This window comes from Alligator sinensis, unplaced genomic scaffold (genome assembly GCF_000455745.1).
Source record: "Alligator sinensis unplaced genomic scaffold, ASM45574v1 scaffold1374_1, whole genome shotgun sequence".
In the NCBI taxonomy this organism is placed as follows: domain Eukaryota; kingdom Metazoa; phylum Chordata; order Crocodylia; family Alligatoridae; genus Alligator; species Alligator sinensis.
The window spans coordinates 34,871-46,760 of NW_005843307.1; the positions used below are offsets into that span (position 1 = coordinate 34,871).

Here is an 11,890-nt window from a genome sequence, read left to right on the forward strand (position 1 = left end):
CACTTCGCATAGACCTAATGCCCTATAGCTATGACTTGAGGAGAAAAGGAGACCTCTGATCTCTCCAAACCCACCAATCCTGGAAAAAATAACATTTACATGACTGGCTGTATCACAATCTGTTGATATATGTTGCCTCAGCCTCCTGTCTATACTCCAGTTTCCCGAAACCATCAAAGGACACAAGAAGTTAAGCCAGGAGGCGGGGGAATGAGTATGTGTCAATCCCATATAAATATAAATATGAGTAGACTTTGATCACAAAGTGGGTGGTTGAATTACAGCAAGAATGATTTTATTTTTATGAAGTAGGGCTCAGTTTTCAGCAGTTTGGAAATGTTGGCTTAAGCAGTATTTTAAATGTGACTTGTTAAAATGTTTTAGCCCAACACACCATGCCTGCCCTCCTGTACTGAATTCCTGTCCAAGTTGCAGATTTCTTGCTCTCTGGAATTGTTCACCCTGGTACATTTTTTACTTCAGTCCAAACACTCAGTGCCCTCCATTCAGGAAAACAGAAGTGAATTATAATGAACAAGTCTCTGAGTATTTTTGCTAAAGGACATTAAAAGAATGCTAAGCACTAAACACTAGATGGGTTCATGACTCATATAACCTGATTTATGTTCGCCTCACAAGTGAAATTTGTCCAAAGCACGACACATCTCAAAATAATAAAGCATTAAAGGTTGGAATCAAGCCTAAAAGGCTTAGACACACGCATCACAGATAGTATTTAATTAGGCTTTTAATCAGCACTTGCCAAAGTCGAAAGCATTACGCGTCTCAGCTCTTCACGTCACATTCCCTGTTCTTCTGGTGCTTCCATTCGGCACGATGTTTCTTAGTGAGATATGCGCCATAGCACGCCTCCTTGTGACTGCACGCAGAGCAGCTTCGGCACAAGTTTCCATAGGTTTTTCCAACAGTAAGATGTTGATCTGCAAGAAACAAATGTCCATTGCTTAAATGCTAAATCCCCTGCCCAATTCAGGGCCTCCTTGGAGTGCCTACAATGGATTCCCACTGACATCAGTTATTCTCCATTAGCGTCTGAGCCACTGGAGCTCAATTCTCTCCCTTGTTTGCTAGCCTTGAGGTTGAACTGTCAGGTTGGCCCTTTCTTCCTCCCCACTAAGGAGGTGGGTTAGCTGGTAAGCAACAGCAGAGCACTCTGGTGAGGATTTTGTGGAAAGGCTAGTTGTTTTTTGTTACAATCGTCTTGACACGGGGTTATTTCTTATTGCTGTAATCAACAATATTTAAGCAGGTGCTTTTAAAATATTGTTAAGAGCGGCTAGAGTATTGGATGGGCAGCTGTTAATTCAAAAAGAGGGAACAACCAAAATAAATAAGTAGTAAATCAGTGCTGGAAAACAGTTTCTCAATAGTGAACTGTATGTTTTTAAAGGCAAGACATTTGAAGTCCTTACGTGGAACGTGACCAGTGTATTTTGGTATCATCCCTTCAGGCCTGTAGGATCTGTGGTACACCTTTGGAACGTGGCTAACTTCAACGTTGGGCTTCTCGCCTCTAAAATAATATAAAATGACCATTCAGAATGAATCCTTTAAAAAACGGACTTGGATGCTTTTGGAATTTTCTTAGCCGGTACCACGTTTCACTTAATTTTCAGATTTGAATTTCAACTTTCTCGTCCATGGTTCATGGAGATGTGTATTCTTCCATCTGTAAGCGCACTGCTCACTGAGCCTTCCTTGTATGTCCAAAACACTCAAATGTTCCCTGAACATTGCTAATATCTATTGCCTTTTATGGGAGTTCTGCAAAAGCACAGAATCAAATGAGCAAAGGGAGAAGACTGCAGCATCGCTAGTGAAGTCATAAGATGAGTCTTAGATTGCATCTCCCATACTTTTTAATGGACCAAGATTTCATTCTTTGGACCAAGGTCTGCTCTCAGCTACATACCTGCAACTCCAATAATGCAGTGCATTTTCCTCTTTACTTTATGCAGGAAAAGCTGTGTGGAAGGGGATCATGACCATAAAATGTGTATTATTTACCGCAGAGAAACATTTGACACATGGCGCACTAGCAGCCTCCCTAAAGCAAAACCTTAATTACAGCTTCGGCAAGGATTAACAAATAGGCTGTGGACATTTCTACACGTTCATTAAAGCACCTTAGTTACTGAACATTTAGTTTATTAATTGACTAATGAAATACTAACTAAATGCACAGTAACTAAAGTTACTGCACAGTAATGCCAATGCACAGTTATTCTGTGACGCTTGCTGTGCATTAGCCTAATACCACTGCGCAGTAGTGTATGAGCATGGTTTTTTGACCCGCCACGCTACTGCGCAGTGTTATTAAGCTAATGTGCAGTAAGTGTCTCGTGTAAATGCGCCCCGTGGTGGCATATGAGGGGTGAGTTTGTGTTGGTTGAGCACCAGTCTATGGGAAATGGATGTGTTGAGTTTAATGTATTTCCTTATCAGCTGGAGGGAGAAGGTACAGGATCTTTCACTTGGTGGCAGGAGGAAAGGAAGAACTCCCTTGCACCCAATTTAGGAATGGAGAACCTCACATCTGATGCCTTGCCACCTCTTCCAAGCTGCCAAATGCTTTGCCTTTCTCAGCCATTAAATGGGAGGACCCCACTGTTAGGAGCCCTGGCCTCTTCAGCTGCTAAAGCAGCACCCTTGCCCTCCCCAGGACAAAAGACACAAATCACTTAGTTTACTCCTCTGGTTTCACCTTCCTGACAACTGCAAAGGCTTTGTTGACAGGAAGTTTTGAGCTGACTGAAGTTTTATGGCAATAAAAGTGCCAAATAAACAGAAAAAACCCCAACGTTTGAAATTCATTGGCAAAACAAATACATGACATCGATAGACATCCAATGAGTTTTGCTGGATTAAAAAAACACACTGTTGCCAAGAGTTTCGTCTCATCTCACCACTGAACTTTCAGTCTTCACCAGAGCTCACACGCAGGCACCGCCAAGATCAGACTGGGCTCTTGGCTGCAAAACGGAGGCCCTTTCTCGACTGAGAATTCAGCTACTGCTATGGACTGTCCTGCTGCACACAACGGGGCGTGGGTGAACATCCACAAGAGAATTGTGCCAGGGTAGCAACACGTGTCATCAAAGTCATCCTTTTTATTTATCCATTCATTTATTTGATTTATACGATGCCCTTCCCAACAAAGGTTCAGGGAGGCTTGCAATAAGGGGACAGAAGAACTTATAAAACAAGAGCACAACAACGGGACCAAAAAAAAAGAAACCCCCAAAACCCCAAAGAACAAAACAAGCTTAAAACAGAACTAGAATAGCCACATAAAACAGAGAGCCACTAAACCACATCTCAGCCAAGCTTTGGTGGCTAAATGCCTGCCCATATAGGAAGGTCCTATATACCTTTCAAATCACTTGGATTCTGGAGGCCTCAAGAGGAAGGGAATTCCAGAGCTGAGGAGCAACTGCAGAGAAAAACCTGCCATGTTTTTGCCAAATGGATTTGCTGTACTGATTGTATTTGCAGGATCTTGCTCCTGGCTGACCTCAGGAATCACAATGTGGTATATGGGTGCTTTATGCAACTAAGGTGTGGATCCAAGACAAGACCTTACATCCAACATGCAGCAGGAGATGCTGCAAATACTTTAAAAGGGTCATCAGCCGGGTCCCCACAGCAAGTAGGTTTTTGAGTGTCACAGTTCAAATTGTGGGCAGAAAACATCAGCACATGCAAGACATGAGTTAACATCCTTCCATATACAGTGCTTCTTGTGTGCTCTTTATTGTAAGTATTAAGAACTTATAACAGAGAAGCAAGGTTTTAAAATACAAGTATTAAGGACATGCACCATGCTGCAGTTTTCATAAACCAACACAGGCTTATATGCTCTAGTGTATCAAGCCATTCTTAAAATAATAATCTTATATAATGCTTTTCACCTGTATATTATCTAATATAATTATATTTATCTAATATATATAATACAATTATTATATCTATAATATATAATATAATTATATAAGTCTAATATAAACTTACTTGTTTATTTTACTAGAAGGATCACACGTGACTTGATCTATTATGTTCTTAAAATCCTGATAGCAATTCTTGGCCATCTCATGGTAGCGGACACCATCTCCAAGATCAGTGACCTTAGCTCTAGGCACAAACCCAGTCCAGCCTGGAATTGGTGGCTCTAGTAAGCTTCTCTTAGTTTCCTTAGTCCCTGAAAAATCAGAAGATAGCTTTTAAGTCAAAATTACATCTACCAGCTAAGAAAATTACCTGGTTCTGTTATATCATAGGCAATTGGAAAATACCTGCTTAAACAAAAAAAGTGCTGTTAATTCATATGCCAGGCCCTTACCAAGAGTAGTCTCACTGGGCATCTTTACACATGCTTCGGGGTGGAGGGCACTTTAATTACAGAGGCTCCAAAACTGACTGTAATTAAAGTGTTCACAGCAACACATACAGTCAGCATCCTGAGCTTCAAAATGGTGGCGGGGTGCTTTAACGAAAGTTCATTCAATGAGCTTTTTGAAGTATTTTGAAGCTCAGGGACACTGAATACACGTGACGCGGAGGCTGTTGGAGCATGCTAATTAGCACACTCCAGCAGACTCGATTAATCGAATCTGTTCAGACATGTGCTAATTAGCACACATCGGAGCAGATGTCCAGCGCATGTACACGTGCCCATTATTCTGATATACACCTTAGCGGTACCTAGTTAACATTACTGTTTTCTAATGCGGGGCAGATCGTGAAGTCCTTGCTCACCTAAATCAAAGTGTCCAATCAACCCATGTTTTCTGGGACAGTCCTGATTTTCAGGGCAGTGCCCTGCTGACCCTGCAGATTCCCTAAAATGGGATGCTTGTCCCAAATTGGAAAAAAATTGCTCCCAGAAGGGAGGTAAAGTAATACTGCTTGGCACACACTCAGAGGATTCTATGAAATCCATGTCACTCGGAGCAGTGCTAATTAGCCCACCTGAAACACTGCACTAACCCAAACCAGAAGTCATATAAACGGTGTCAGATTTTACTCCGCCAAGACTTGTTGCTTTACTAAAAAGAAAACAACCTCTAGACTTTGGCCAGTGGTCAATTAAACACGCTGGAGTCAGTAAGAGCTTTTTAATTGAATGCAATCAGATCTAACAGGTGATCTCCAAATGCTTGTGCAGGAATATTAGTACCTTAGTTCTGTCCAAATTCCAACACCAGAAATAGCATCCTACTTGCCATATACCTGTCCCCTGCCATTTTAACAGGAAACAACTGAAATTCCTGTTTTAAATTGCAGTGTTGTATTTCTTTGCCCTGTTAGGCAGCTGCCATTTTCAAGCACTGGAGGCAGTTGCTGATCAGCGGTGGATGAAACGACAGAGAGAAAAGCACTCATCCCAGACCGAGGAACTGCAATTTGGGAACATGCCAGTGGATATAATGACTGCCAAGGATCTGCAGGATCCTGGTGTGGCCATCTTTTGCAGCACAAAGGCCTTGGCAAATTATGACCTGATGCCAGAACTTTTGTGTTTCGAGATCATGGCTGAGTACAGATGTTCCAAAATCCTTTGGAGGAAGTGCTCTATGGCACTTAACTTAAAGTGATGTAAGTTAGTGCGGGAATGAACCGAACAGACATTTGCTGTTCAGTGGTTGGGAGTAGGCTCAGTGCCTGCCCATACTGGCCAAGGCTAGCAGGTGGGGAGCACTCCTGCACACCTCCCAGGAGGCTGCCAGAGCTAGCCCCACTCCCTCTGCCAGCTGGCGACTGTCTGCAGTGGCTTGGGGGGAACGGTCGGGGGAAGGGAGACCCCACTGTGAGGGCCTCTCCACAACTTGCTGGCTGGGGTCTCAGGGGAAGGGCCAGGCTGGGTCTGCATGGCCAGGGGATTCCCTTATTCCCCCACATCAGTCTCTTTGCAGCTGCAGCCAATAACTACGGTACAGGGCTGCCCAGCTGGTTTTTCACTTCTTGACAGCTGCAGCCAGGAGCTGCAGCATGGGGCTGCCCAGCTGGCTTTTTGCTGTGCCAGGAACTGGGTTGCGGGGCAGGAAGGAAGCCCTCCTGCTGGACAGACCTGACCACCCCCCCAGAAGCCCCAGCCAGCAAGCTGTGGTGGGTTCATTGCAGCAGGGGGCTCCCTTCTCCCCTCCCCCATCCCAGCCTCTTGACACCTCCAGCCAGAAGCTACGGTGCTGCCCGGCTGGCTTTTTGGTAACTGGGTCCAATAGGGGTTCGAAATAGAGCCTCTCTGGCATGTGGACCTGGCTCAGCCCCCAAGACTTGAGCCTATAAGCTTTGGGGAAGGGATCTGCACTGCAGAGGCTCCATTCCTTCCCCCTCCCCCCACACCTGACTGTGCAGGGAAACGACAGAGAAGACAGGGCTGGCCCAGTGCTTACCCAGAGCAGATGAGCCAACGCTAGCAAGCCAACCAGTGAGGGACCCCTGGATGGCGGCAGAATGCAACTGGCATTGAAGAGTGATGGGTGTAGTACAGATGTTCAAAAAAGCACTTAACCTAAAGCTCTTTAGTCTATTACCACATCCATCAAGGGTTAACTTAGAGCAGGATCCACCCTTTCAAAAGCACTTTAAGTGCTGTGAACATCTGTTTTGTTATGGCTTTAAAGTTCTTTCTATAATGCACATGAAGGGTAAGATCTGCACCTAGCCCATGTTTTTCAAAGAAGAGAAGGTACTCAATCGTCTATGAATTGTGAAGTACTACAAAATAATAGGCTTGTGTTAAGTGGATAGTATTTGCTTCCAATTCAGATTTGGCCAATTCAGGGGACAGTGATTCGATTCGGTGATTCAAATCACTGCCCTGAATTAATTCGGCTGCTGCCGAATCAGATGCATCTGCAAATCGGACAGGCCCATCCTCCGCCCGCTCTCCCAGCCCTGTCAATAGCTGTCCCATGCAGCCCCAGCTCCTGGTTAAAATTAAAAAAAAAAGCCCCAAACTCATCAGCTCCTGCCAAGCAGCGGGGCAATCCCCACTGCCCTCCACTGTCCTATGCTGTGTGGGGGACTCTGCCATGAGCTCCCAGAAGCCCTGAGACCACTGCAGCGGTCAGTGAGTGTGAGGCTTTTTTATTTTTTTTAAAGAGCCAGGAGCTGAGGCCAGACAGGGCAGCCATTGGGGGGGGGGGGAGGTGAGGGGCTGGGAAAGTGAGTGGGGTTTGGATGGCAGAGCCCCCCATGCAGTGCAGGGCAGCGGGGATCACTCCCCCACCTGGCAACAGCTGGTAAGTGGGAGCTTTTTTTTTATTTTAGCCTGGGAGCTAGGGCTGAGCAGGGCAGCCATGTGCGGGGGCTGGGGGAGCAGGTAGGGGCTGGCGCCTGGCAGGGGTGCCCCCATGGTCTCCTATCCCCTCCTTCAGCCCCTCTGTCCCTGCCCCGTACTTACCGGCATGGAGTCCGGGTCCAGCTCCCCAGCCCCCCTGTCCCTGCCCCGTACTTACCGGCATGGAGACCGGGTCCAGCTCCCTGCAGCAGTGAGCGAGGACTGCCCAAATTGCCGAAGCTCTCCGAATCTTTTCCAAATCGATTTGGAGAGCTTCAAATCAATTCGGACCTTTTTATTGGTCTCCTGATTTGATTTGGATTCAGAAATTCAGCTGCTGAATCAGGCCGAATCTCCTCCAAATCGAATCAGCACCTGAAGCTTCGCATGGTCCTACAAAATAAGCTTCCTTATGCAAAGGAAAGAGTTGGAGGAAAAGGAGGTACAGCTGATGGGAGAACTGGAATCCTTGGAACACTCTGTGATCATTATGAGAGTGAGAAGGACAAATTTTAAGGAGTTGTGATGTGAGAGTAACTTTGTAGTTTTATGTACATGTTAGAGAGGCTGGGTGATTCCCCAGACAAACCTGCAATGAAATGTGACAATACGGTAGGGCTAAAACTCTAACTACGGAACTTATATTAACCATATCGGCACCAAACTAACACCGTTTATTATTAGAACAGGGAGTTACATTTTTGGAAACTGAGAAACAGATGTTAGTACTTTATGAACGAGGAAGAATTAGAAGGGCCTCCTTGGTTAGATTGCAAAACTAGTGGTTTCTTTGCAACTATTTGGCGGACTCTGACCAGGTCAGAATTCAGGCCCACGTAGCTGAAGACAAAAATCGCAAACAGATGAGCTATCTCCACAACTATAATTTGCTACTGCTACCATTTGTCCTAGCTGGCTCAGGATTTCTATCATTTGATTTTACAAAATATCTCAAAGATGCTCACATCACCCACTATAGGATTCAGTTCCATGTGCCAAACTTCATCGACCTAATAAAATAAATGAAGCCATTTACATGCTTAGAGGTAAGAACATGGAAATGGGTGGAAACTACCATCACCTCTAAAAATTATAATTCACCCTAGCAGAAACAGCTTCTTGTCTCTAGGGGCTGTATGACACTCCTGCCACTGGCATTTTTAGCGTGGTAAAGCAAGACAGCTTTTGCTGCTGGAAAATGTTCTTTATACACAGTACAATTTGTGGAACAATACAGGGTCAAATGTACATTTGTTTTTTTTTTGCTTTTACTCAAAACCTCTTTAAGTTTCCTGATTAACAAAGGGTTAAAGGCTCAGTTTTCCCCTCCCCTCCCCCCCGCATTTGAGTAGTATTTTAGCACAGGATCACTTTCTCCATAAGGTACTTTACTTGTGACACATAGATGGCAGGATCCAGTCCTAATGAAACAGGCAAAAATGTCATAACCAAAATGTCTTAAGATTAGATACCAAAGTAAGAGACTCAATTTTCAGAGACAAGGAACTTCTGTAGATCCCATCACAGTTTATCTGAGCTGTCGGTGCACAGCAGTTTGGAAACACGGGCCACTTTTCCACAAAATAAAGGAACTCCAACTCAGCCTCCCCCTACGTAGCAGAGATGTTCAGATGAGGGTTAGGACGGTTGCTTGGAAAACAGGAGAGACACCTCTGAGAAAGTCAGATCTCACACTCTGGAAACATCTCTTCTTTCTGCTCTTTTTATGCTTTTTCTCGGTGTCTTATTAGCACCAGACTTGAAATGTAGGCTGCGGGTTTTAGTGAGTAGCTTGCTTTGTGGACACGTTGCAGGCCGAATCTGTGTTCAGTCCCATTTATGCAACACATCGGTGCAAGACCCATGGAAATCCTTTCACATCAAGAAGTGTGCACCTGTAAATGTACCGAATTAAGGAGACCGAAGGCTTAGAAAAGAAATAGAAGGTGAAAAGGCCAAATTTTGTCTCTGACTGGACACGTGTGCAATTTCCATTGAAATCAGGGCAGTACGCTAGCAAGCCTGAAGGCAAAATCTGGTTCTTAAATGTGTCCTTGAAGACTGTAATTATATTTCACATTGTACTAGTAACATTAATTGAATGTTTAGCTGAAATCACGTTCTTTACAAGTTAAATACAGTACCTAGCATATAAGGATGGTGTTTATAATTATACTCATAAAGGGCTTGTAAAACATCTTCATTGCAGCAGATAGGTGGAAGTCGGGGTGTAGTGGCTGCTATGTATCTTAGCTCATCCTTCATGTCGTTGTTTCTTTGGACAGCATTGTACATGGAGGTCATGCACACCAATGAATCGTTTCCATAACTAGTGCCAACTCTATAGCATCTTTGAGGGATGTAGCCTGCAATGTTAGCAAATTTTTAAATAAATTTCCCAGGATCTAATAGAAAAGTATATAAGCATTTGAAGTCAGAGGTAAATAATCAAACACTTAATTATCTGCCATGCTTAGCTCTTCAAATGAGTTCTTGTATATTCATGTACTTGATAACAAGACTTCCTTAGTTTTGAAATATAACCTTAAGAATAAAACACATTTTGGCAAGGGCTATGTGTGTACAATCCCTTTATGACAAAGCACTTTATTATGTGAATTTCTCTAACAGTGAATAAGGAGCATGTCCTATATATCAATGGGGTAACCGGATACTATTCATTGTATTTTATAGCCCTTACTTATGATTATTTACAGATCTTTCATTCTGGACTTGTTGCAAATCATAGTTGTACTAATGGTAGATAGCAATAGAAGCAAATATTTCATGCAGAAGTGCAAGTCCCAAAGCAAATTTTATCATGTACATACTTACTTTCATTATAAGGAATGGTTGTATAATGCATCAGGTAATATTTAACATTCAGCCTGAATGCTCTGACTATGTTAAACTCTAAGGAAATAGGGCTAACCTCCTGCATGTGCACTGCATGCTAACCCTTCAAGGACTATATACAATCCACAAACTATCAGCTGGACAGCCCTGATCTAAACTGAAAAAATGTCTACAAAATCCGGGATCTGAATCAAAAATGAACATTAGAGTGGTCTGGGTCTTTATCAAACTGTTGTATGTGTGTCCCCCATCAGCTAACCAATTAACACAATTAAATGAATTCAAAATCAGCGCTGTTATTCTGTACCAGGTTCTCCCAACCAGCCATGCAGAGTGGTGATTTTAAACCATACTTACGTTCTTCTCATCACAAACCCAGTCCCTGTGAAAGGAATAGTATAGGGGTTGCTATTCCAAGTCTGTCATCAGAGGATTTCCCCTAATGCAGGCAGTTCTCCACTGGACAGTTCAGTTGGATTTAGGGCTGAGAAAGGAGAGCCAAACAGTATTTACCTGTGTATCCAGGTAGCAGAGGGTTGCACACATCCACATATTTTCGGATTGGTTTCATGCTCTCCCTTACTGAAACAAAATGGACATGGATACCTAAACTCTCATCTCAAGTCATTCACTATACATCTGTTATAGCATGAAAAATAAGCAATAGCTTGTTTTAAGGGTAAGCTAACGGGCCAAAGTCAGCTTATGTATTACGTTAGTGTGAACTCAAAAGTTAATTTCACCGAAGCCATATGTCAGAAACGTCACTCCAATATAATCAAGAACAAAAATACTATCCTGCTGTTTTAATATTGTTGTTTTCTACTGAACAGTCTCATACACTAGAATATTAAAAACGTATAGAGAGCTACATAATAGATCCCCTGTTTTATGTGAAGTAATATTAGAACACGTGGAATGGAGCTTTGCAGTATATCGCATGCATAAATAGCATCAACTGGGAGCAGACCAGCGAGGTAAACACGTGTTATTTTTGCACTATTCATATGTACAAAAGTTCCTCTTAAATCTGAATCAAATATTTCAAATAATACCTTAGCTTAATAATGTTAAGGTTTTAGATCTTGCCTCTGTAAATAGATAGTACTACCTCTCTATTTGTGCTATGCTTGGTACTGCCTACAGGCAACAGCTGCAAATATTGTACTGATAGCTGTATCTGCATAAAACAAAAGTCAGCATTAAAGTGACCAGCGTGCATCTGCTAGTTATGAAAATCTAGACAGCAGTTAAAGGTGATCAAATATCTGCCTATAAAATGATTCAAAGAAACTAGAGCGAATAAAATGCACTGATGCGCCACAAGAATGCATCTACGAGTATAAAGTCAGCCCTTAAAGAACAAGTCAAAAGTCTTGCAGGTGCAAAAAGGAATGTTTTCCAAAAAAAGCAGCGAGTCTGCTGCTAAGGTGGACTGCGGTGAGGAAGCTGCTATAAATGTGAGCTTGTACGGCAACAGTGTTCTCAAACCAAGCACACGCCGACAACCTTGGAAGTACTTAGAGGAAGAGCGATATGTAAAATGAAGGCTGCAATAGAGACACTCACTAGAGCAAGAGCACTGAAGGGTAATAAATTTGCCGTAACCACTGGAGTGATAAAAGGAGCTAAAATGTTATCGCCTTGAAAACACAATTTACAGTAGGGGGAGAAGGATATGATTACAAAGTAAAATTTAACCTTAAGGCAACGATGTGAGAGAGAAGGGAA

General features: G+C 43.2%; 1 protein-coding gene across 1 annotated transcript in view; it reads right to left on the reverse strand.

Moving 5' to 3' along the window:
* Positions 1–786: 786 nt before the first annotated feature.
* Positions 787–11,890, reverse strand: part of CUNH10orf82 (chromosome unknown C10orf82 homolog) — a 12,758-nt gene continuing 1,654 nt past the window's right edge. Inside the window, exons 2-6 of the mRNA XM_006038307.2 lie at positions 10,673–10,741; positions 9,448–9,669; positions 4,033–4,219; positions 1,434–1,534; positions 787–941 (exon numbers count right to left, since the gene is read on the reverse strand). Coding sequence (XP_006038369.1) covers positions 787–941; positions 1,434–1,534; positions 4,033–4,219; positions 9,448–9,669; positions 10,673–10,730 — 723 coding nt within the window. The 5' untranslated portion in view covers positions 10,731–10,741. The remainder of the gene's footprint in view (positions 942–1,433; positions 1,535–4,032; positions 4,220–9,447; positions 9,670–10,672; positions 10,742–11,890) is intronic.